This window comes from Ovis canadensis, chromosome X (genome assembly GCF_042477335.2).
Source record: "Ovis canadensis isolate MfBH-ARS-UI-01 breed Bighorn chromosome X, ARS-UI_OviCan_v2, whole genome shotgun sequence".
Lineage (NCBI taxonomy): Eukaryota > Metazoa > Chordata > Mammalia > Artiodactyla > Bovidae > Ovis > Ovis canadensis.
Window position 1 is genome coordinate 104189615 of NC_091727.1, and position 27412 is coordinate 104217026.

General features: G+C 38.9%; 1 protein-coding gene across 32 annotated transcripts in view; it reads left to right on the forward strand.

Annotated features, from left to right (window-relative positions):
- Positions 1-27412, forward strand: part of MBNL3 (muscleblind like splicing regulator 3) — a 121592-nt gene that overhangs the window by 84570 nt on the left and 9610 nt on the right. For 12 of the 32 annotated variants that reach the window (XM_070290727.1, XM_070290731.1, XM_070290729.1 and 9 more), the window contains exons 3-5: positions 8415-8579; positions 24972-25166; positions 26442-26678. In XM_070290727.1, coding sequence (XP_070146828.1) covers positions 8415-8579; positions 24972-25166; positions 26442-26678 — 597 coding nt within the window. Of the gene's footprint in view, positions 1-271; positions 1460-3370; positions 3495-8414; positions 8580-24971; positions 25167-26441; positions 26679-27412 lie in introns of those variants that run through there. The other 20 variants (XM_070290735.1, XM_070290742.1, XM_070290740.1 and 17 more) reach the window with 10 other exon arrangements.

Here is a 27412-nt window from a genome sequence, read left to right on the forward strand (position 1 = left end):
TTCACTGGATGACTTTTGCTTGAATTTGAGTATGCCACCGACAGGACTGAAGAAATGAAAGTTAATCTGCTCTCCTCTCCCTCCCCCTGCTAAAAAAAAAAAAAAAAAACTTTAAAACATAAAAGCCTCCTCTTCCTGTAATAATTCATATGTTCAAGAAAATTTATATAGACTTAAAGAGTCAGGAGATCGGCACAGTGGTCACTCACCACGCCCTCCCCCCATCCTAGTCCAAAGGAGGAGCTCTGGCAGGCAGGCATCAAAGTCATTTGAATACACAGTTGTTGCGCCACAGTGGTTGGGAAAGTGGAGTGGCTGACTGGGTAGGGAGCCGTGTGAAGCTTTTGGTGGGAGGAGCCAGGGAGTAAAAAATTGCTTTCTCCAACAGTCAACTTCCTTAAATTCCTTGCAGCTGGTCAGGTAAGCTGGGACTGAGAGGGCCTTCTGCTTTGCTCTGGGGGAACTGAAGGCCTAGTAGAGCCTAGGCTGTTTCCAATGGAGGGGGCTGCTTATGACCTTAAGGTAAAGGGAGGTAAATGGGTTTTTGAGGATTTGACTTTATTTAGCTGAACTCACTGGAGTGGACGAATAGATAGGGAGAGGGTTGTCAGATAATATTTTGTATGGGGCATACTTATCCTTAAAAAAAAATGAGCCCTTGTTTATGGGAAATTCAGATTTGATTGGGAGTCCTGTGTTTTCATTTGATAAATCTGGCAACGCTAGGTGTGAGCCCAGATGGAAGCCCTAGCCGGGAAGAAAGGGTACAGGCAGGCAGTGTCCATTCTGTCCTGGTTCTGAGTCGCTGTAGTGACTGGACGGGTGTCCAGAAAAGGGAGCCGAGGCAACGCTGAGAGCCAGAGATTTGACTGCCTAAGGGTGGAGGGAGACACCCCTTTATGTTGCTTCCTAAGGAAGCCTATGTAGTAAGTGGCTTCTTGAAGTTGCATGGTTTTCTGTGTATTTTATTTCTTGGAGTAACAAATTCAATGTCATTCTTTTCATTCTTTCCTCTTTTTCTGTTTTAATGGCATTTTCTGTTGGCAGCCATCAACTACATTAAAGACAGCTTCCATGAATACTTAGCATCAGAAACGCCTCTGACTTTTGGTAACTTGGTACCGGTGTGCTTCAGTTGTTTGGGGGTTTTAATTTGATTCTGGTTGTCTGTTTTGTAAACAGATGATACATTCGTGAGGAACATATTGAACAGATATCACATTTTTCTCAAGCAACTGAAGGTGTTAGACCACAGCGGGGAAAATTGGGAAGTGGGCAGGGAGCAGACCTGGGGTATTGGGGAGGCAGGCTTGGTTTCACTAGGAACAGCAACTATGATTTTTGGTGTTATTTGTTCTTCAGAAAAAGTTCAAGCTCATGATTATTTGAGAATCAATGTTCAACATGAATACAGCTGAATATGCGTCTTAAGCATAGCAGAAGCATTTTGTTGTAAGAGGTCAGTAGAGATGCACAGGAAGGCCTCACCCAATGTGATTATACTAAAGCCTTATATTCCACCTTTGTCTAAGTAGCTTCAGGGAATTTGACTTGCAGCTGGTTAGAGAAATGAAGAGTGGGGATGGAGCAGTTGGAGGAGGCACTTTATTCTAAACTGACCCTCGAAAAGCAGTGCTCCCCTTGGGCAAGCCCAGGTGTTGATTAAATATGAATCTGCTGCAGGTTTCTTTATTCAGTTTTGTAGGGGCTCTATATCCTGGGGGTTCTTGTGACCACAGACCCCTGGGAATTATACCAGGGTTTGTGTCTGCGTGCCTCGGGTTCGCAACATTTCTGATTCAGTGTATACTGGATGACCAGGAATTTTCAGCCATGATGGTCACATACATGTCAGAGTATATATTCATTTAAAAAAATAAGCAGTAACAAATGAACTATTTACTATACCTGAATAAAATAACGGTTCATTTGAATCAGAAAACCAGGAACAGCCTCAGTCATGTGTTGGCTATTGTTCTCTTCTTGGAGGAAGAAGAAAGAACTTAGGGAAGGAAATAGCAAGAGAAGCAATTAGGCTTCTAAGGCTGGCTTACTGTGATGCCCTATAAAATTATTCCCACAAAGTTTATCCGCTCAACAAACTTTTATAGAGTAGTCACTATTCACCAGGCACAGAAACAGCCCTGAAGGTTCAAAGATGAGGAAGATACAGTCTTGCCTTTAAACAAACTCTAAAGTCGAATGGGGAGATAGGCATGCAAACAATTTATCAATGTACACAGTGATAAGTGCTATGATAAAACTGAGTACAAGATGCAGCTGGAAGCACAAACGAGGGAGAGATAAAAGGGAGTGGGGGAGTGGGGGTGGGAACATGGTTTCAGGAAAATCTTTATAGAGAAAGAGTCATTTGAACTGAAAATCCATATTGGGTAGTGAGAGTCTGGAAACTTGGCTTCTGTCCTTACTGAGCTGCTTGTTAATTAGGACAAGCCACATCATCAATTTGGCCTTCACTTTCTCTGTAAGATAAAGGTGCAGGAGATGTTCCTTAAAATCCGGTTCAGCCCTACATGTTTCAGTTCTGGTAATCAGGTTATCTCATGGGCTGTTACAGAGAACAACAGTGTGATTGTTGAACTCCTCCTCCCTCCATCTTTTGGAGGTCACCATTCGAAAGCTTTCTTGAGGCAGATAGGCAAGAAAATTCTTCTGCTCTCCTCCCAGCTTCTTACTTATTCAGACTTGGTCTCTGGTTTGCACCAAAGTCATTGCCCTCTGTATATGTATATGGGATGTCAAAAAAGCAGAGTTCATGAGTTTGGGATGAGCAGATGCAAAATATTATACAGAGAATGGATAAACAACAAGCTCCTACTATATAGCTCAGAGAACTATATTCAATATCCTATGATAAACCATCGTGGAAAAGAATAAGAAAAAGAATATATATATATATATATATATATAAAACTTAAATCACTTTGCTGTAGAGCAGAAATTAACACAACATTGTGAATCAACTAGACTTCAATAACATTAAAAAAAAAAAAGCAGAGTTCAGGAGAGATGCAGTGCTGACTTGGTTGGGGAGGCGGTGGAGTGCTTGCCTGCCCTCTCCATGGTGGAGGGACGGTCGGCCTCATTAATTTTGCCTTCAGTATACTCAGGAAGTGGTTTATTAAAGGCTTTTTAAAGAAAGATTTTTTTTGTCTGTATCCCAAGTTTAAATTGAGTTATATGTAAGATTTTAAGGATGCTTTTTGTGTATATATCTTAGTATTCATAAATGGTACAGTTCTGGAGGATACACATTTTTATAAAAACAACTCTTAAGAGAAAGTGGGAAATTGCCATTAGTGTGTTGATATCTGGCTGATACTCAGTTTATGTTGATGTTGCCTTTTAGCTGTTTCAGATTGTTCCTAGCCTTTAAAAGGTCCGTGATGGTTGTAGGAACCAGGCAACCTAGTACGGATCATGTGTTATTCTAAAATCACTGTTACTTCCTCTGAGAAGCCATGTCCAGGCATGTAAGTATGTTTTAGTTGGGCAGTATAATCAAGAGGTTTTTTTCATTTAATACATGATCATTAAAATGAAATTATTTTCTTATAGAAATCAAATCACCTATTTGTTGGCTTTATTTAACATTTAACTCTTGGTAGTATAGCAGAGCGATGAGATGTCTTTGAAAAGGTAATCCAGTTATTATTGTATTTGAGAGGTTCCCCCCCCCCATAATTCCTAATGTATTTGAAGAAGCAAGTCATTCTGCAAACAGCTGTTCCTGTTAAGATACTGGTGACTGACAAAGGGTAATTTTCAGCTTCCTGGGGTCCTTTTCTTATTCTGATGGATGGTAGAGCTTTGTCTCATGAACATAAAAAAGTACATTTCACAGGAGTTTTCTACCACCAAGTGCCTGGAAAGTCTTGTCTCTGACAGACTCATTCTCAAAACTCCCAAGACTTAGGTGGGATTTGAATCTCTACAATGCTACTTTTCTCTTTCAGTCGAAGGCTTTGTACTGTGAAAAGCCTGAAGGTAAGGAAAAGGAATAGATTTGAGTTTTGGAGGTTGTATGAATGCTCTGCAACTTTTTCCTTTGTCTGTCATCAACTTTTTGATGTATTTCAGAAATTTCATTGGTCATTTTCTCTCCGTGCTGCTTTTTGGGTGCTTTTTTCAAAGAGAGTAGATGGAATAGGGGAGCAGGGAGATGCATAGATATAGTAACACTTATTTCAGCAGAGAATCACTTTCTTATCAAATCACTTTGCTATTTTCTTGACTCAGTATCACAGTGAAAGATCTGATGAGAATGATTTGTTTTTAAGGCCAAAGGAAATGGAAAAGGCGTGAAACTGAGGCAAGCCTAAATGAGCTTGCAGTCTGATTTCTTTAATTTTGTGAGTCTGCACTGAGCACATGGCAACTCTTGAACCTGTGGGTCTAGAAGGAGGTTGGACACCACTGACTTGGCTTGGGAAACCCAACAGGTGATATTTTTCTGCCAAGATAGCTTCTGGGCTGTTACAGACCTGGTGTGATAAAGTCTTGTGGCCCATTCACGATGCTTAGCTGGCCTCTGGAAAACTTCATAGTCACTGGTTTTCCAAAGGACAGAAAAACACTAAGTGATTACGTACTGTGCTGGGCAAATCCATCCTTTGCCTCCACCCCATCTCATCCATACGTGCTTATGAAATCCTTAATCCCCTACAGGCACTAAAAGCAAATGTTAGCAAATGTCAAAAACAAAGTTTGCCACCCCCTCCCCAACTCCAATAAAAGTATTTTGCCCTATAATTAAGTTTGGGCGTCTTGAAGAATGAATACAGAGATTTATTGCTACCGAGTGTTGTACATATATTACCCTGAGTCCTAAAGTTGTTTTGAAAAAATTTAAGGGGCTTGGCTTTCTTTTGAAATATTGTATTCCACAGATAACATTTATATTAAATTATTTGGTCTCATCTATTGTTTCGATTGGAAATGCAGGGTTTTTTCTCTTTTATAAGCGTTCTTTAACATGAGCAGCAATCTCTGGTAAGGTAGTGGTGTTGTACATTTGCATTGTTATAGAATTAAATTATGGATTCTGTCATTCAAAAAAGAATACTTTATAAATCAAGTACAATCTCATAACTAAGATGAGTAAGTTTTTTAAAATTCTTAGGCTGCCTCAAATTCCATACTTTAGTTTTATAACCTAGCTTGATGTGATTTTTAAAGTGTAATTCTTTTTTTTTTTTCTATTTCTGTGTACTGTGTTTGCTTTGTAAAAATGTCATTAGTTTCCCAAGAAAAAGCTTAAGAAAACTTATTATTTGTAAAGGACAGTAATGTAAATGCACAGAGGCAGGTAGCAATCCTTTATCTGTACATTGGCAGGAAATGGGCCAAATAAAGCATGTTCTCTCCCGCCCTCGTCTCCCCTCTGATTACATTCAATGTAAATGATGGTACGGGGAGGGAGGTGGGAGGGGGGTTCTGGATGGGGAACACGTGTCCGCCCGTGGCGGATTTATGTTGATGTGTGGCAGAACCAATACAGTATTGTAGAGTAATTAGCCTCCAATTAAATAAATTTAAAAAAAAAAAACTTTAAACTGTTAACAAATGGCAAAAACTTAATGTGTTCCTTTTCCTTTTTTAAAAAAATGATCTACTGTTTTGAATTCCTGAGTATAAGAGACAGTCCTCATCTAATTGGGGGTGGGTTACAGATGGTGTCCTATTTAAATGGTTCTGGTTGTGTTTGCCACTGGCCAGGGAAAACTGTCAAGGTGGGTTTGTGATCCTAAGGCGGTCCTGCTCAGCAAGAGCCTGGTTTCTTTTTTCAGTGCTGCTATGCAGCTATCCCAAAGCCTGGGAACTGGAGCAATAGTCCTAAATGCTAGTAGGCAGGAAGATGAAAGGTAGTCTGAGGAGAAGGAAGGTCAGGAGTAAGTTATTTAGAGCTGGTTAGGGGGCAGGATTTCTAAATGCAACTGCAGTTGGTGATTTTAAAACAGGCCTGAAATTCAGAAGAGAGGTCAGAGATAGAGATCGAGATTTAAGATCTGAGCAATTGCAGTGAGAGATGAAACTTTACTTGGACTTTATTTCTCCAGGGGAAGTAGATTAAAGAGGAGAGCAGAGGATTTAGGACTCTACCTTGGGGAAGTAGGAGGAGAAAGAGAAACCCTGGAAGTATAAAACTGCCGTGCTTGGCTGTGGAAGGCTCTACGTGCCACCAATTCCCCTGAGCTGTTAATTTCGACCCAGATAATCCCAGTTACGCTGGGTAAAGAATCTAGGGACTGAAATTGTTGTGACTATCTTTGCCTTGCAGTAGATGTAGAGAGAATTGACATTTTCTCTTAGGGGGACATGTTATGTTAATGGAGGGGAGGGGGACTTCCATTACCGCCAGTTTTAGCGCATATGAGGATATCCTTGGGGCTTCCCTTGTGGCTCAGCTGGTAAAGAATCCGTCTGCAATATGAGAGACCTGGGCTCGATCTCCGGGTTGGGAAGATCCCGTGGCTACCCACTCCAGTATTCTCGCCTGGAGAATTCCCTGGACTGTATAGTCCATGGGGTCACAAAGAGGTGGACACAACTGAGCAACTTTCACTTCACTTATAGTCCTTATATGTGCTGAAATTATGTGGTTGTTCCTACCTTTATGAGTTCGGGAGGACTGGGTTCATACCACCCTTGACTCTACCGATAAATGCTTTCTTTTCTAAGGTACATTGAAACTCAGATATTGTTTGATTTTTTAAATAATTTGATTAAAAATAAATTGATCAAATTGGAAACAGAATGAGAAGCCTAATGGAAAATAATAGTGGCTACCTGGATTTATCAAGCTATGTTTTAAGTTATACTCAGTTCCCTGCCAGGGAAGGTAAAAGAGCCATCTCATCCCATTGACCTGATATTTAAAAGAGCATTTGCAGTGCTTCTGGTTTTGCATTATAGAAAGTGAAAATCGCTCAGTCAGTATCCGACTCTTGGTGACTGTGTGGACTATAGAGTCCATGGAATTCTCCAGGCCAGAATACTGGAGTGGGTAGCCTTTACCTTCTCCAGGGGATCTTCCGAACCCAGGGATCAAACCCAAGTCTCCTGCATTGCAGGCAGATTCTTTACCAGCTGAGCCACAAGGGAACCCCAACATTATAGGTAACTCTCTAATTTTCAGGGCCACACCTTGTTCCCAGTGAAATTACAGGAGTGCTTTAATAACAAGAAAACTAAATATGAAGGAGTGATTAATATAGTCCATTGAAGCATCATAAATACAGAAAATTCATAGCATGTGTTGAAAACGCTTGAACTAACTGATTTTCTCCTGGGAATTCAGATGGCCTAGCAACTTGCACTCTTCGGTACAAACAAGTTGCCTTTTTTTTTTTCCACCCTTCCCTCCAGTAAGCTGCTGCTCTAAAGCATCTAAGCAACTGTGGGAAAAAGAATGGCTTGCAGTTGTGCTTATCTTAAAGGGATTATGGCAGATTTAGTAATCCAAATGGGATCATCGTTAGCTGCTTTGTACAGTACTTGAGTTAAACAAACACAACATAACACATTTGACAATGTGATAAATACTGGTCACTGACATCCTCTGCTGCCACACAGTAAACACCATAATTAGCAGCCATATCAGCATTTAGGTAACACCAAAGGCATGTTTGGTTCCACAGGACTACCATATGATCCTGTCTGGAAGTGCTTAAACTATCTCTAAAACATTGAAATACCTGACACTCCCAAATATACTTGGGTGTCTGTTATCCAAATGATCCGGGGCCATTCCCTCTAGAACCTAAAGAACAGCGTAACTGTGAGGTAGAAGAGATTTATTCTTCAGTTAACAAAATATCAGTGGATTTCAAGAAGTTTCTCACATTATATGGATTCAGGAAAAAGAACTTTAGAGCCAAAATTGTCCAGAATAATGGATCTAGAAGTTACAAGATACATTTATGTGTATATATTTAACATTTTTCCTTATTTTTGCTGATTACATATGTAGATCCACGTCTTAGATCATATTTGATTTTATGTCTCATGTTGGGAAATTTTTATTTACGTCTGTAATGTTATGATTATATACTATCCCTGATATTTTGTATTTTAAATGTAAGTTGATGCATACCAAAGTGGAGCAGAGCAAGGTGGCTATGAGAATGAGTTCTGGAGTCAGACTAGGCTTTAGTTCTGGTTCTGTCACTTGTTAGCTGTGTAACTCCTCTTCATCTTCTCATCTGGAAGATAAGAATGATGAGAGTGTCAGTCTTAGGGGGTGTGTATCAAGACGGAATACATTAATTCACATAAAGTACTTCGAACAGTTCATCCCACATGCTAAGAGATAAATAAACTTTTCTTACTTTCTTAGCCACACCAGATTTTTAAATATATTAATGTCAATTCATAAAATCCTTCATTTTTAGGGCCGGTGTGCCAGAGAAAACTGCAAGTACCTTCACCCTCCTCCACATTTGAAAACGCAGCTGGAAATTAATGGACGGAACAATCTGATTCAACAAAAGAGTGCCGCCGCCATGTTCGCCCAGCAGATGCAGTTTATGTTCCAGAATGCTCAGATGCCATCAGTTGTAAGTCACAGATCTGCTTTTTCAAAATTGCATATGTATGTCCTTTTTTAAGGGTGCATATCTACACTGGAATAACCTGGCAACGACTTTGGGAAGTTGTCACCAAAGGATTGAGGATGCGAGCTAATATGTTAATTGACACTCCAAAGATGTTATGCATGTGAAGGGAGCAATCAGGTGTGTTAGATTTAAACAGTGGTTGCAGGAACCAAGAATGTAGCTTATAGGGACTTCCCTCATGTTCTAGTGGCTGGGACTTCACGCTCCCAATGCAGGGGGCCTGGGTTCTATCCCTGGTTCAGGGAACTGAAGATCTTGAGTGCCATAACTAAGACCCAATGCAGCAAATTAATAAAACAAAAAATGTAATTTATAGAAGAATACTAATAAAAGGAGCAGGGACATTTTAAGAAGAGAGGAGGGTTAAATTAACCCTTTTAATTTAGGATATTAATTCAGGTAAATTTCCTTGCTCTTTGATAGTTCTCTTGTTACTTTTAAATAGATTTTTCACTTTAAAATAATTTTAAATTTAAAGGAAAGTTGCAAAAATAGTACTGAGACTTACCATATTACCCATCACCTGTTTTTTCCCACTTTTTAATATCTTATATGCAGTTTATTTGTCAAAACTAAGGAACTGACATCTACACATTACTATTAACTAATAACTCCAGACTTTCTTCAGACTTCACCAGATATTTCGCTAGTGTGCTCTTTCTGTTACAGTGTCCAATCTGGAGTATTAGTGTATTTATTTGAATCCTATCTGTGCTCTCTTTTCTGCTCTGTGATTGTTTCTCAGTCTTTCTGTTTCCCATGACCTTAACAGTCTTGAGGGATACTGGCCAGGTGTTTGATGGGGGTTTTAACTTAACCAAGCCACAGAGTTTCCCTTGGTGAAATTAATATTTTGGTGTCATTCTAGACCAATGTCTAGTATTTGTTTGGATCATTGAGTTTAAATGGATCACTTAAAAAGTGATTTAAGTATCCTACAGAGAATTCATTTTGTCTTAATACCTTAAAATATACAGTTGCAGTTTGGCCTTAGACTGTTTGAGATGGAATTGAAAACTGTCCCTGTCTACTGAGTTCCTCCAGGTCTCATATTTGGTTCCATGGTGTCTCATTCTAATTCCAGCTGGCCTACTTCCTTTAAACCATTATCAGGCTAGTACTTGGAAAGGGTTGTGTTATCTTTATTTGTAACCCATTTCATTGGTGACTACTATATAATGAACACACTGAAAACTGAAAGATGTATGTAATATTTAGATAGACGGAAAGTGTGGGAGTAGGTCAGTCTGCTCTCAGCAAAACATATCTCATTACAAAGTTGTTTCTCAGAATTCAAGGACATCTGTGTAGATAGGGCACCCCTTAATTGGTACATCTTTATGAATAATGCAAAAAATGGGTCCTAGGGGCATTAACAAGTCACTGAAATTTTGTTCCATGATACTTTTTCCAGGATGTCTAGAAAATTTTAACTAAAATAAATAGATTTCATGTGTTTACTCATTTGCCAAAAATACTTGCCTTGGAATTCAGTGCTGATTAATTACATTGATAAATTAGTTCCCAGAATGTCACCAGTGAGCTCCCTGGAGTTCCGCTTTGACCTTTAGTAATACTTTATATGGTTGAACTCCTCCAAACTCTGTCCTTAGCTTTCAAACACTAAAGTATTTCAGTTTGTTCTTGGTTTTGAAGGGATAGGGAAGAGAAAGTGTTCTAGATACTGAGAATAGTATAAATAAAGCCACAGAGAAATGAATATGCTTGGTGAGTCCAGAAAATGTCAGTAGATGGGGAGTAAAGCAAGAGCCTTTTACCCACTGCTACCTCTCTTGGCCTCTTGTGGGATGTCCCATTTTCAGACTGAGCAAAGAATAGGAGCCAGATTTTTATCACACACCTGAGCCCAGCATTTCCTATGCAGCTGGAGCCTATATTATTTCAAAGGTCAAGGGACATCAATCAACTGCCCTATTTCAGAGAATCAGAGAGCAAGGGCCTGGGGTAAGATAGGGGTAAAGACAGAAGGCAGACTCTTCATCTTCTGTTGAGCCTCCCGTCGAGTATCTCCATGCCAGGTCTCAACCCTTCATGCATTATTGATCAGGGAGTGACTTTTTTGGAGTCCAGTGAGAGATTCATTGAGTTTTTCAGCTTCATATGCTTTCTAATTTGATTCTCCATGCTTTCTATAATAGAATACATTTCCCTTTTTTCTTCAATGAGGGTAATTTCAGGCTGCAGAATATGGAGTACTATTTATTTTGCAGCATAGCACAAGACATGAGACATTACTTAGAAGACCCCAGGGAACAATTGGAAATTGCTTTTCTACCTTGTAGATTATTTAACAATAGCTGTTATGATGTGATAAACTGATGAAAGATTAATTTCTACAGTTATTATGTGTACAAAAAGCTAACCTCAAGATGGTTGATATGATCCTCTTTTGTGGTCTAGAAAGCTGCCTTGTGGGCATGTTGTCATTGAGCTAGCGTGAGCAATTTTAAGTGACATTTACCAGTCTGACTTGAAAGAAATGTTCTTTATTATGGATCTTGATTTTACTATGAAAGTAACGTATAATTTTACTTCGTTTCTTTGGTACCTACTCTCCCTAAATAACTGTCTATCCCTTCTAACTGTACATCCCTCCTGCTCTGATCATCTGATTCTTTTCCCTAAAATATTCAAGCTAATGTTTAAATTTCCAGTCCTGTTGTTTGTCTGGCTGCATATTAAGACCCATTGGTGTCACTGCCTTGAACCTTATGTCTTCCCACAAACCACACTTTGATCTGTTTCTAGGATACCGGAAGAGCACATCTGCTTTTGGAAAATTGAGTACGGTTTGCTTATTACAAGCCCACAGATAAAGAGAATGACAACCTAGATGCAGCCAGAGAACAGATTCTGTTCAGTGTGACTGAACAATGAAAAAAAAAAAAAAAGCCACACCTAGTCAATTTGGGTGGAATGCTTGCTGTAGCAGGCAAGTTTGTTCACTGTATCTAACAGATCTGAATTGACATTTGCGAATATAAAATTCCACCTCAGAAAGCTTTTGGTAGCTTTATTGAGGAAGTTTAGTAAGTGACACAAAGGGTGCGACGCCCTAGTATTTTTCAATGCAGTTTAAGAGACAGAGCTGCTGATGTTCACAGCAAAAAAAAAACAAAACAAAACAAAACATATATATATATATATATACAATTAAGAACTCCCCTTGGCATAATTAAGAGACAAACAGCACTGGAGAAGAATTTTAGGGCAAGCAGACACACTGGGTTCCAACTTCTGAGCACAGATAATGTTCGGAGTTTCAGATCTTTTCATAACTTGGAATATTCATCACAGAAAGAAATTTCCAAGGAAGGATTCTCACTGCTAGATGTAATGTATGTATGTGTGTATGGTGGATATGATGTTATAGGCTATAAAAATATTTTTGACTCAGACATTTTGTATAATCTAGTAAATACCTTTCCTTTCTCTGTTTGAATGTGGTTGATTCACATGGAGGCAGTTCTTTACCTGAAGGTAAACTTGACCCAGTTGAGTGTATGCACCTGATGATTTATATAGAGGTTATTGGCTCAGCCATAGCAGTGTGCCAAGTCCTCTGGTCTGCTGTATGCTTTTCATGGCTTGCATTCCTGTGGCCAAGTCATAGTATTCCAAACCACAGAATCTATAAACACAGGACTTCAGCCTTTTTCTTTATCGCAGATAGAATCATCTGATGTTGTCTAGACCCTCCCCACCATTTTACATCATTTTTACAATTCTATTTACCACGTACATTTCTCAGAAACAAGCTTATGTGGGAAAAAAAAAAAGAAGCTTATATGTCTATCTGACATTAATGTAGTAAGGAATAAAGGTGAGGTGACACTTCAAGACCAAATAGGGATAAGTAGGAAGTTCCAGTAGACAGGAGGAAGGGATATATACTAATTAATAATATCAGTATTTTTAGACTCCAGTGTTTCAAGGGTTTTTCTTTAATTAAATAGGAGCTCCAAGATATTATCTTACTCTGTGCATTTTTGGACTAGGACAGATTTAAATGAAAAGAAGTAAAACTGCAAAATATTTATTTACTTTCTTAATTTTTGAAAATGATAAATCATTTCATAATTAAAGATGAAAGGATAATATCCTTTCCTCACCATGATACATTATACATTTTGCATAGTCACGTCAGTTATAGATTTTCTATTTCATGTAAACTATTGGCTGAAGTATTTATGTTATCTCCCTGTTTTCAGGGCTCTTCTGTTAAAAATTTTTTTTCTAGATTACCAGTCTCATGGTCAGTACAGAAGTTACACTGAATGTTAATGAAGATTCTTCAGTGAGTTTCTCAGTTTACCTACTCATGAAATAATAAATGATGACATTTAATCTCTTTCATCTTAATGTAGTGACATTCTGTATTTTGTAAAGTGATTGTTGCAAAATGTTCAAGTCAGTAAATGACAGGAATTATGTAGTTATAAGATTAATATGCTCTTAATATATTTACGGCTGTTATGTGAATATCCACATTGCCTTGAGGTTAATCAGATCATATCACAGGAGTGTTTGAAGTGGTATCATGCTACGAGCCCCAAATTTTATCAAGATTTTACTAAGTTTTCTAAAAAATTAGAAAAGATTTTACTTTTAGATATAGCAACTGAGACCTAACATTATGTATTTGTTCTATAGATTGTTCCCAGGCTTTCCTTGAGGTTACCAAAGGAAGGCTCTGGGCCCCTTATTTGCATGGTCTCCTTCCACAGCCCTGGGAGGAGGCCTAGCAATGTGTTTATAAAATTTGCCAAAAATATTTGTATACTCTTTGTTCTTAAGGCTCCCCTTCTCTACCCAACAACCTAAACTGCAGGCCCCTCAGATCCTGGATTCATTCCTGATTGCAATTACTGGTCCAAGGTAGAGTAGTTATTCAGGTCCCTTCCTGAGGCTGTGTATGTCACACAGCTTAAAGCTCCTTTCACAGTAAAGCAAAAGAAATCACAACAGCAGGAGCTTTGCTGCCTTGCCCCAACTCAGTTTAATACACAAGGTGAAATCTTTTTTTTTTTAAGTGAAACGAAAATGCTACACTTCTGCCACCAGAGGGCGTTTGTACATGCTATCTTTCACAGTGCATACTTTCTTTGATACTAACCAATCTCAACACTCCCTTTATCCTCCCTCGTATATTCCCAGGGGATAAATTAAAATGTAATCGTCTCTCAGCCCATTTTGTGTCTTTCTCCTCTGGGGCCGGTTAGCTCAGTTGGTGAGAGCAGGGTGCTAATGAGACCATGTGGGCCTATTAGCTTTCCTGCTCACGGTCACAGTCTAAGCTCCAGCAGCTACCTCAGCATGGCTTGCCGTTCATCGCCATCGAGATGAAGGCAGGAAGTTGAGAAGGTCTGTGAAACTCATTTTCCCTGGCGGAGGATAAAGAAAATCACAGCAGCAACAAGAAACAAACCCAATGCTTGGTAGCCTTACCTAGAAAGGATGATTTTTTTTTTTTCTTAGCACCATCCTCTTGCCTAGATCAACGAAATTCAATGGTTTGTCAGTGACAGGGCCATGAGGAGACCTAGTGTGAAAAAACATAGCTGCCCTCCCCACCCAGTAATCTTTCTCCCCAATAATCCTAATCTGCCATAGTAATCTTTATGTGCGTGCTAAATCACTTCAGTCGTGTCCGACTCTTTGCGACACTATGGACCGTAGCCTGCCCGGCTCCTCTGTCCATGGGATTCTCCTAGCAAAAATACTGGAGTGGGTTGCCATGCTCTCCTCCAGGAATCTTCTCGAACCAGGGACTGAACCTGTGTGTCTTATGTCTCCTTCATTGGCAGGCAGATTATTTATCCCTAGGGCCACCTGGGAAGCCATAACAATCTTTATAGATGAACTAAATATTATTTGAAACCCTCCTTCACCTAGTCTCCTCTCTTCAGCCATTCTGTGAATATCACATTAGCAATTCACTTGTCCCCTGGAACCACACTTTTTGTAATAAGTTGTATATTTCAGTCTATATTATCACTAAACCATTTTTTTTGGAAACTCTTCATTGGATACCTTTTGATACTGATGACTTAGCCACTCCAGTTAAAAACTGCATGCATACATATGTGTGGGTGTGGGTGTATGCATGTATATGTGTACAATACCCCGTGGTTCTCATACTGTTTTTGTACCATTTCACATCTGTATCAAAAGACAGTTTGGGAGTGGTCTTCTGCTTTAAGTTTTCCCCACCAGGGAGCAAAACAGATGGAATTCTCTGCCACTGATGGAATTCTCTACCACTGCTTTTGATCCCAGAGTGTTTGTTTTGTTTTTTATTTTGATTTTTCTAACTGGTAAACCTAAAAGTAATCAGTGGTTTAGGAATCCATTTTGACTCAATTCACTAAATATTTCTTGAGTGTCTACTCATGCCAGGCATTTAAAAGAGTAAGAAACAGATAAAAAGGTAAATTAGAAATAGTCTCTATCCCCTAGGAATATATGATCTAGTGCTAAATAATAAGATGATGGATTAATTTTTTTGTGGTCCCCTTAGTTTCTGACTTCTACCTGATCCTTTGTATTATTGTAGCTTTGAGCTTTTTTTTCCTCTGTAGAGTGATTTTTTTATATGAGCCATGAAAGGTTTTGTTTAATTTTGTGTTGTTTTGGTGGTAATGGTGCTCTGTTAAACCGCTGATAATTATAACCCCTTGCATCCATTTATCATGGATTTGCATTGAGATATCTCTAGTCTCCAGGCTTTCTGTGGCCTTTTTGCTTTTCTCAGCTCTTGGTATTTTCCCCTCCCCCCAAACCCTTTTTCTCATGCCTGTTGTTAAAATTAAGTAGTCATTGATTTTTAAAATACTTTTTCTTTCCTACTGCTATACTGAAGTTAATTGAATTGCTAATGTTATTATACAGTGATTTAGCAACAAATAATTTTTAGGGCAGTTCTTGTTCATGTCTCGGTAACAAAGTTAAAATCCACCCTCCCCGCCCCCCAACTAAGAAAAAAGTCATTTACCCTTTTACCAGACCCTTCGCTAGGAATCACCTGCTATTATGCTGTTGGTTATAATTCGTGGCCTGCTCTACAGCTTCTTAGCACTTATAGGGAGATCCAAACCATAACTTGTTCCCTCTTGTTTGCTCGACTTTACACCTATTATACCCACAATAATCTATCAATCCTTCACCTACCTCCCTCCCTTCAATGCTTCCCCTTATTTAGAGACTTCCATGATTAATAAGGTCAGAAAAGCCAGGTTTAGTTGAGGATAACTATTCACTTTTGATTCTTGAATGTATTTTTCTTCACTCTCTTTTGAGCCACAGTGGCTTATTTATTAACAAGTATGATTAGTACATAAACACCACTATCAGCTTGCATCTGTTTATAAAGTTCACTCTCAATTACTGAGGGAGCAATCAACTAGTCTGGAGATTATGTGGGCCTCCGTTAGTGTCCCCATAACACCAGTCAAAGAGTGTGGAGATGACCAAGGAAAAACGAAAACAAAATTAGTCAGTTGTGCTCCTTGTGAACATCTAGTAAAGTCTGATGAGAATGAAAATGATACATTTCATTGTGCTTTGGGATCCAAGGATAGAAATCTGCATGGTGATGGTGAAAGGGGCTGCTTTTTATACTCTATAAATGCTTGTAAATGAGTGATAAGATGTTATGAGCACTAAAAGTTAAGAGTGCTATATTTCTGGCATTAAAATCAAGTCAACAAATTGTTACCAAATGTTTACCATCCTATAAAAGAAAATGTTTAGTTGTCCACCTTTAGACAGGAGCTTAGAGGGAAGGCCTCAATTATAATGTTCACTTCAGGCCAGGATTAGCCTAAGTGAGTTAAGTATCTTGGATTCATCCAACAATAATTGTGACTGACACTGGATATTATTCAAGTTACTATAAAGAGATCTGGGCTGTTATTAGGTTTTATTTCCTTATACTACCTTGAGGAATAACTCATTTTAAGTAATAAATCAATGTTCCTAAGATGTCTGTGTAAACTAGAGATATTTATTTGAGGCATCGGTTTTCACTGAATTGTATTATTATTCAAAGGTGCTTCAGAATCCTTTAAGATCAAAATGCAGTGGCTCCTAAAATTTTTCCTTTACAGGATTCCATCTATCTCCCCATTCTTAGTCATCAAGTAGTTATTATTCTATAAATAAATAGTTAAGAATGTGAATTTTAGTAACTATGTAAAAAAACATTTTAGTGAACACTTTATTTTTTTTTTCAACCGAGCAATGTTTTATTTTGGTGGAGTTTCTTTGTTCTCTCTCTCTTTTTTTTAATATAAATTTATTTATTTTAATTGGAGGTTAATTAGTTTACAATATTGTATTGGTTTTGCCATACATCATCATGAATCCACCAGTATTTGTTTCTAAAGTCTAACTTCTTCAATTTGTGTAATCTTGCTACAAGTATGAAATTCACATCCATAGATTTTTATATAATTAGCGCTTTACTTCAGAAATTGAATGCTTTATATTTTTGAATCCTGTAGAATGAGGGTGAGCAAAATTTTCTCTAAATGACTAACAAATAGGTCAGCCTTTGTGGGACAAGAGACAAGATTTGACGATATTACATAGGTTTTTCTGTAACGAGAAAAAACAGATATCCATGCTTTTCGTTATGTCGGTCTACAAGTGAGCAGAGTGGAATTTATTTATGGAAACTGAGACGTGAATTGCATATAGTTTTCATGTGTTATGAGATATTACAATATAGAAAATAACAAATGCTGGAGAGGATGTGGGACAAGAGAACCCTCCTGTACTGTTGGTGGGGTTGTAAATTGGTGCAGCCACTACGGAGAATGGTATGGAGGTGCCTCAGAAATCTAAAAAATAGAGAGTTGCCATATGATCTATCAATCACAGGCTTCCCAGGTGGGTCAGATGGTAAAGAATCTGCCTGCCAGTGCAGGAGATGCGGGTTCAAACCTTGGGTCTGGAAGATCTCCTGGAGCAGGAATGGCAACCCACTCCAGTGTTCTTGCCTGGGAAATCCATGCCCACAGGAACCTGGCAGACTACAGTCCATGGGGTCAAAAAAGATTTGGACATGACTTAGTGACTAAGCAACAACAATAGCATAGATCTATCAATACCCCCCCTAAGCATAGATCCAGATAAAACTTTGAAAAGATACATGCAGCCCTATGTTCATCTCAGTGCTATTTTATAATACCCCATATATATATATATATATAAGCTAATTATATATATATATATTAGAATATATATAATGTAATATCAGCCATAAAAAGGAATGAACTTTTCAATGCCATTTACAGCAAATAGATGGACTGAAAGATTATCATACTAAGTAAAGGAAGTCAGAAAGAGAAAGACAAATACCACATGATATCATTTATATGTGGAATGTAAAACGTGACGCAAATGAACTTATCTGTGAAACAGAGACAGACTCACAGATACAGAGAACAGACTGGTGGTTGCCAGGAGGATGGGTGAGGGGGTTGCATTGAAAGTTTGGGACTAGCATATGCAAGCTATTATTATTATAACTAGAGTAGATAAACAATAAGGTCCTGCTGTATAGCACAGGGTACTATAGTCAATATCCTGTGATAAACCAAAATGGGAAATAATATTTAAAAGTATTTGCATATGATATATAAAACTGAACCACTTTGCTGTACACCAGAAACTAATGCAATATTGCATATCAACTACAAATAAAAATAGAGAAACCACTTGTACCATTCTGGCCATACAAAAACAGGGCAGGCTGGATTTGGTTTAGGGGCTATGGTTGCCAACTATTACCCTGGAACACAAGCTCTTGAACAGTAAGTACTCCATAACCCAGGGGTGAGTTTCATTAGGTCCTTGAACTTCTTGAGATCACAATTTGTACCTATATGAATTTTTCTATGGGCAGGGTCCACAGCTCTCATCAGACTCTCAGAGAAGTTCGGGACTTGAAAAAGATTAGATACCACTGTTCTAGAGACAGTTCGCTAAATTTCAGAATGCATTTCCTAAGGCCCTGATAGTTCCTAGGTACTTGGGGCTTCCCAGGTGGCGCTAGTGGTAAAGCACCTGCCTGTCAATGCAGGAGACATAAGAGACACCGGTTTGATCCTTGGGTCGGGAAGATCCCCTAGAGGAGGGCGTGGCAACCCACTCCAGTATTCTTGCCTGGAGAATCCCATGGACAGAGGAGCCTGGCAGGCTAAGTCCGTAGGGTCACAGAGAGTCAGACATGATTAAAGCGACTAGCAAACACACATGCAAGTAACCAGTACCTTGTGCGAATTCCTAACCTAGCAGCTAATACTTCAAGACACATTGAGGATAAATAATTTTCTAGGTGATCTTTTATTCATTCTTGTTGGTTTTATAAGATTCAAGAAAGGTGAAAATCCATACCCTTTGTTCTAAGAGAAAAGCTTTCTCATATTTTCAAATATTTAGTAAATGATTTGTAGGCTTGAGTGAATATCTGAAACATATTTAAGTGCCTGGTCGATTTGGGCTGTATATAGAAATCAGATTCAACCTGTTAGGTACCTTTTTCTTTAAAATTAAGACTACCCCACAGATTGGTTCATGTTTAGCTCAACTTACATCAAGGGCTGCAAGACAGGTACAGGAAGGATTAAATTTGCTTATTAAAATTGAATGTGTGAACTTGCGGCTGCCTGATAACAGGTGGCTGTTAAATAAAGCTAATCCCTTGAATGTTCAAATTCATGAAAATGGAATACTTACCCTGGGGCAGAGGTGGTGGTGAAAAACAGAAATGTCCATTTGAAAATAAATAAGAAACTCAGGAGTTCCAGCTGTGCCCAAGGGTTGAGAATTAAAAAAAAAAAAAAAAAAGACCTACTTCTTCTCAATAAACAGCATTATAGAATCAAGTTTATACCAAAGAGGAAATGATTGTAAAATCTACAACGCTAACTTTAAAATGTAAATATGATACAGTATAAACTTACAAACCCTAAACTTTTTCAGCAGCCCCTTGCACTATTTATATAGACTGTCAATTAATTTACAGCTTGTTTTCATGAGTTGGAACATATAACAAACCTAAGAAGGTTAAAATATATTCCAGGTTAACCAGTAAATTTTCCCCAAAAAAGCAAGGAAAAAAATACAGAAGTTCAGAGCTATTATAATAGGAAGCATTGCTACATGTTCACTATTACTAAATATTATTAATTGATCAGTATTTATTAGTGACTAATAATTCTGTAATCTAGAAAATTCACTCATCTGCCAGTTTTCCTTTTAATTGAATAGCTTTACAAAATATAATAATGGCTCTTCTTGGTTCTGTGATTTTACCATTTGAGATTTTTGCTAATTTTGAGACACCCTGAATCATCAAATTGATAAAGTCTGTCTTCAGTTCAGTCGCTCAGTCGAGTCCTACTCTTTGTGACCCCATGAATCACAGCACGCCAGGCCTCCCTGTCCATCACCAACTCCTGGAGTCCACCCAAACCCATGTGCATCGAGTCGGTGATGCCATCCAGCCATCTCATCCTCTGTCGTCCCCTTCTCCTCCTGCCCCCAATCCCTCCCAGCATCAGAGTCTTTTCCAATGAGTCAACTCTTTGCATGAGGTGGCCAAAGTACTGGAGTTTCAGCTTTAGCATCATTCCTTCCAAAGAAATCCCAGGGTTGATCTCCTTCAGAATGGACTGGTTGGATCTCCTTGCAAGGAGACTCAAGGGACTCTCAAGAGTCTTCTCCAACACCACAGTTCAAAAGCATCAATTCTTCAGTGCTCAGCCTTCTTCACAGTCCAACTCTCACATCCATACATGACCACAGGAAAAACCATAGCCTTGACTAGACGGACCTTAGTCGGCAAAGTAGTGTCTCTGCTTTTGAATGTGCTATCTAGTTTGGTCATAACTTTTCTTCCAAGGAGTAAGCGTCTTTTAATTTCATGGCTGCAGTCACCATCTGCAGTGATTTTGGAGCCCCCCAAAATAAAGTCTGACACTTTTTCCACTGTTTCCCCATCTATTTCCCATGAAGTGATGGGACCAGATGCCATGGTCTTAGTTTTCTGAATGTTGAGCTTTAAGCCAACTTTTTCACTCTCCACTTTCACTTTCATCAAGAGGCTTTTTAGTTCCTCTTCACTTTCTGCCATAAGGGTGGTGTCATCTGCATATCTGAGGTTATTGATATTTCTCCCAGCAATCTTGATTCCAACGTGTGCTGCTTCTTCTTCAGCATTTCTCATGATGTACTGTGTATATAAGTTAAATAATCAGGGTGACAATATACAACCTTGACGTACTCCTTTTCCTATTTGGAACCAGTCTGTTGTTCCATGTCCAGTTCTAACTGTTGCTTCCTGACCTGCGTATAGGTTTCTCAAGAGGCAGGTCAGGTGGTCTGGTATTCCCTTCTCTTTCAGAATTTTCCACAGTTTATTGTGATCCACACAGTCAAAGGCTTTGGATAGTCAATAAAGCAGAAATAGATGTTTTTCTGGAACTCTCTTGCTTTTTCCATGATCCAGCGGATGTTGGCAATTTGATCTCTGGTTCCTCTGCCTTTTCTAAAACAAGCTTGCACATCTGGAAGTTCATGGTTCACTTATTGCTGAAGCCTGGCTTGGAGAATTTTGAGCATTACTTTACTAGCATGTGAGATGAGTGCAGTTGTGCGGTAGTTTGAGCATTCTTTGGCATTGCCTTTCTTTGGGATTGGAATGAAAACTGACCTTTTCCAGTCCTGTGGCCACTGCTGAGTTTTCCAAATGTGCTGGCATATTGAGTGCAGCACTATCACAGCGTCATCTTTCAGGATTTGAAATAGCTCAACTGGAATTCCATCACCTCCACGAGCTTTGTTTGTAGTGATGCTTTCTAAGGCCCACTTGACTTCACATTCTAGGATGTCTGGCTCTAGGTGAGTGATCACACCCTCGTGATTATCTGAATCATGAAGATCTTTTTTGTATAGTTCTTCTGTGTATTCTTGCCACCTCTTCTTCATATCTTCTGCTTCTGTTAGGTCCATATGATTTCTGTCCTTTATTGAGCCCATCTTTACATGAAATGTTCCCTTGATATCTCTAATTTTCTTGAAGAGATCTCTAGTCTTTGCCATTCTGTTCTTTTCCTCTGTTTCTTTGCCTTGATCGCTGAAGAAGGCTTTCTTATCTCTCCTTGCTATTCTTTGGAACTCTGCATTCAAATGGGAATATCTTTCCTTTTTTTCTTTGCTTTTCACCTGTCTTCTTTTCACAGCTATTTGTAAGGCCTCCCCAGACAGCCATTTTGCTTTTTTGCATTTCTTTTCCATGGGGATGGTCTTGATACCTGTCTCCTGTACAGTGTTACAAACCTCCGTCCATAGTTCATCAGGCACTCTGTCTATCAGATCTAGTCCCTTAAATCTATTTCTCACTTCCACTGTATAATCATAAGGGATTTGATTTAGGTCATACCTGAATGGTCTAGGGGTTTTCCCTACTTTCTTCATTTTAAGTCTGAATTTGGCAATAAGGAGCTCATGATCTGAGCCACAGTCAGCTCCCAGTCTTGTTTTTGCTGACTGTATAGAGTTTCTCCGTCTTTGGCTGCAAAGAATATAATTAATCTGATTTCGGTGTTGACCATCCGGTGATGTCCATGTGTAGAGTCTTATCCTGTGTTGCTATGACCAGTGCATTTTCTTGGCGAAACGCTATTAGCCTTTGCCCTGCTTCATTCCGTACTTCAAGGCCAAATTTGCCTGTTAGTCCAGATGTTTCTTGACTTCCTACCTTTGCATTCCAGTCCCCTATAATGAAAAGGACATCTTTTTTGGATGTTAGTTCTAAAAGGTCTTGTAGGTCTTCATAGAACTGTTCAACCTCAGCTTCTTCAGTGTTACTGGTTGGGGTATAGACTTGGATTACTGTGATATTGAATGGTTTGCCTTGGAAACAGACAGATTATTCTGTCGTTTTTGAGATTGCATCCAAGTACTGCATTTTAGACTCTTTTGTTGACCATGATGGCTACCCCATTTCTTCTAAGGGATTCCTGCCCACAGTAGTAGATATAATAGTCATCTGAGTTAAATTCACCCATTCCAGTCCATTTTAGTTCGCTGATTCCTAGAATGTCGACATTCACTCTTGCCATCTCCTGTTTAACCACTTCCAATTTGCCTTGATTCATGGACCTAACATTACAGGTTCCTATGTAATATTGCTCTTTACAGCATCGGACCTTGCTTCTATCACCAATCACATCCACAGCTGGGTATTGTTTTTGCTTTGGCTTCATCCCTTCATTCTTTCTGGAGTTATTTCTCCACTGATTTCCAGTAGCATATTGGGCACCTACCAACCTGGGGAGTTCCTCTTTCAGTATCCTGTCATTTGGTGTCACCCCTTTCCTCTTAAAACTCTTGGCCACCATGCCTTCTCTAGTTACTGTGATGAGTCTTACCAGTTTGGAAGCAGGTGGGACATGCTCTTTCTGTTGTTCCTAATTTGCTAGTTAGCTAATGATAAATTCACCTATGGAGAAGGATATAACAACCCACTCTAGTATTTTTGCCTGGAAAATCCCATGGACAGAGGAGCCTGGTAGACTACAGTCCATGGGATTGCAAAGAGTTGGACACAGCTTAGCAACTAAACAAACAAAACTCATTGAAGTCTTCCCCAGTGGCCCAGTGGTAAAGAATCCGCCTGCAATGCAGGAGACAGAGGAGCTGCAGGTTCAATCTCTGGGTGGGGAAGATCCCCTGGAGTAGGAAATGGCAACCCACTCCAGTATTCTTGCCTGGAAAAACTCCATAGACAAGAGGGGCCTGGCAGGGCTACAGTCCATGTGATTACAAAAGAGTTGGACACAGCTTAGTGACTAAACAACAAGCTCATCTTCAGGTAGAGTGCTAATGGGGAAACCCTTCCTTCCAAGGTGAATGTGGTTTATAACACGGGTTTCATGGAGAAGGCTGTGCTGGTGAAAATTTCAACTCCAACTAGAGGGTGGCAGCATGAATATAGATTGTCCCTCACTTCATACTCTACAGAGTCCTACTCTACCTCCATTTAGAACTGTTCCTATTATTGTGATCTAGCACAAGATGTGGGCAGAGCTCGACAGTACAACAGATTTTTTTTTTTTAGTGAAAGAAATTAAAAAGAAAGCAAGAATACATGGTATTAGTCATACATGAGACATCACCAGTTGTACCGCAGTGCACCTACCTTATAAAGTCACTATTAGAAATATACTACATTTAACCAGGATTTGTTATTCATTATTAAAATGTTTACATATATTTTTAAATTATGTCATTGATTTTATCAGTCATTCACTATGTATATTGGGTGCTGTAGGGGAGGCAAGAGAACTATCAAAGAAATTATGACCATATTGAGAAGAAAAGATGTTCCCATGTGGAACAAACTGGAAAACAGCACAGTAAAGTGATAAATTTATATTTCATAACAGATAATAAAGACAATATATATATCACACTCTTTGAGATCAGGACTGTTAAAAAATTAAAAAACCCAGTAATATCCTTTTGCATTTCCAAGACTTTTACCAGTTATACTCTAGTGTATGTACCTTATAATCCTATTATCTCTCCCTGCCTAATAGAAATGCTATTTAGGATATTTAGTACCCTCTTTTAAACTGTGCTTATCAACTGGTCCCTTAGATAAAGACAAGGCTAGTCAAGTCAGATTCGTTTGTAAAATAAGGCCTCTTTAAAAAAAATGACCATACCAATCTCCTTTTAGGTAGACAGCAAGAAGTTGTTAAAGCTCTCACCTTTTAAAATTGATTCCTTTCTTCCTCCCTCTTTGCCTGTCTTCATAATTGATAGTGGGCCAGGAAGAAAAGCAAGTGTTTGGTAGGGCAGGTAGGAACCATGGTAGGACCAGAAGCTTTGGAGCAAAGCAGTACTGCCAGGAAGAGAAAGGAGGATAGTGAAATGAATGGGGCCTTCAGATTGCCCACATATATGATATCGATGGTGACAAAGGTTTTTAGGTCAAAGTGGAAGTGCTAGGGAAAACATGTTTGGAACAGACTCCATCAGTGTGATTTGATTTACCTAACTCATAACTGTTAAAATTATGTGGCTTGGTTTATCAGCTTACCAGTAAGTTTGTTACTCAAAGAGATTTGTAGGTTTAAAAGGAACTCTTATATGGGAATTAATATGAGACTAAAATCAGAAGATACAGTGGTAAATTTTGATATGGCTTACGCTTTTTGAAAGACTGCTTCTTTGTGTAATAATAGGAATAATCTATTGACCTCTAACACCTTTTTTCCTCTTTTAAACATACAGAATTCTTTTCCTGTGAATCCTGCGATTGCAGCTAATCCTGCCATGGCTTACAATCCTTACTTACCTCATCATCCTGGGATGGGCCTGGTCCCCGCCGAACTGGTACAAAACGCACCTGTTCTGATTTCTGGAAACCCACCTCTTCCACTGCCGGGGGCTGTTGGTCCAAAACCGATACGTTCCGATAAACTGGAGGTAATTTGTGTAGAAATCTATGAATACTCATAAGGGTAGATATTAACCTTATGCATAAACATTTCAAGAACCTGGTGTCTTGAATGCTTTAAATAAGTATATCTGGGTTTTAAGCTTCTGGAATATAATCTCAAAGAAGTATTAGACATTTTGCTGTAACTTTACCCTGTTATGAAGTGCACGGTTGTACAGTAGGTCAAACAATGTCTTAGTTGGCCCGGCTGCTGACTGTGTGTCTCCTCTGCTATGGCACAGAAAGTCTGGTGGGCATGCTCCAGATTTACAGTCTGGAATTACAGTCTGTATTCACTGGTGGATCTCTACTTGCTAGAATAATCAAACTGAAAATAAAAGACCCATTAACTATCTATGAATGCAGAATGTAAATGAGTCTCATAGAGTCTAAACCTGTTTCTCCATATTAAGAATGATGTACTAGATCAGAAATATCCTTATACCTAAGAAAAGGAAACTAAAAGAAAATTGTAAACAGCTTTTTGATTTATGGAAATCCTTCAAACTATGTCCTTTTTCATAAGGTGAAATAAATAACTAGTCAGTTTCTTACAAAGTCATCAGCTCCATTGGCAACTCCTCAAATGCTTGGCCATGTATTGGACTGGAATCTGTGCATGTCCCTTAGTCATGGTTCACCAGTCTGCTTGTAAAAAGCACATTGTTGTGTGATAAAGACATATCTTGGCCCTTAACAAAATCCCCTCCTGCAAATATAGCTAATTACACTTTAGGCTGTGTATCAAGTGGAGGATTAAAAACTGGTTTTCAATAATTGGTTGTTGTTGGTTAGTTGCTAAGTCATATCCAACTCTTTTGCGACCCCATATACTGTAGCCCACCAGGCTCCTCTGTCCATGGGATTTTCCAGGCAAGAATACTAGAGTGGGTTGCCCTTTTCTACTCCAGGGGATCTTTCCAACCCAGGGATCAAGCCTGCGTCTCCTGTCTTGGCAGGTGATTCTTTATTGCTGAGCCACCAGGGAAACCTAGTTTTCAAGAATACTTTCATTTCAATGTAAGGAAAGCTGACAAACTTCCTTTGGGGACAATGGATTGTTATCTTTCTTGGAAGAGAAATTTTGTTTATGTTTATGTCTCATAGTGACTTGACAATGTCTTGACATTATCCTTCAACTTTTGAAATTTTTCCTAAATAGATGACAAAAGAATGTGTACTGTTGCTCTTATATTCACTGGCAAAATAAATAAAAACTAATAACCTTCCAAGCGTCAATGTGATTTTTTTTTTTCTTTGAGGTTTGCCGTGAATTTCAGCGAGGTAATTGTACCCGTGGTGAGAATGATTGCCGCTATGCTCACCCTACTGATGTGTCCATGATTGAGGCAAGTGATAATACTGTGACCATCTGCATGGATTACATCAAAGGTCGATGCTCCCGGGAGAAATGCAAGTATTTTCATCCTCCTGCGCACTTGCAAGCCAAACTCAAAGCAGCTCATTACCAGATGAACCATTCAGCTGCCACTGCAATGGTAAGAACAGGCCAGGACTTGTCGACTCTCTGTTGGGGGATAAATGATTCATATATGCCTCAATTGGTCTAATACCCTGGAATCACAGTCTTGGATAGTCATGAGTAGACCTTAAAATGAATCTCCCAGGATATAAACTGGAAAGGAGAGAACCTATTTATTCTAATTCACTAAAAGTTTCTAACGGTAATTATTTAAAAGCTTTCCTAATGATTCTTACTGTGCTTTTTCTCCCATTTTTTAAGAAAGAGTAAATTATACAACTTAAAAAGTAAATTATTTTTGAGTGATTTGTACAGCCTAACTAACCTTAATATCCTGTGAGCCACGTAGATGGGCACTTGACTGGTACTATCCTTAGTAACTTTCAAAAACAGAGGACTTGGAGGATGAGTTGGTAATTAAGTTCTAATTTCCCACAGGTTGATTTTAAGGCAGCAGCCGGGCAAGGCTTGGGGTGGGGGGGGGGGTGGGATTTCTATATGGTTGGGAGAAGAGGCCTGACTATTGAGTTGCCATAGTAAGTAAATTTTGGAGAAAAGTCAGTTCTACTTAACTATGTAAGATAGGAGGTAGAAAAAATACTTGTATAACGCTATGGTGTGATAGGCTGAAAAATAGGAATTATGATTACTTAGGTTTGTCATAGTTTTCAATTATTTTGATAGGCTGTAAGCTATCCATTTCTTTTACATCCTGAGCCTTTCCTCCTATAATAGGGTATAACCCAAATA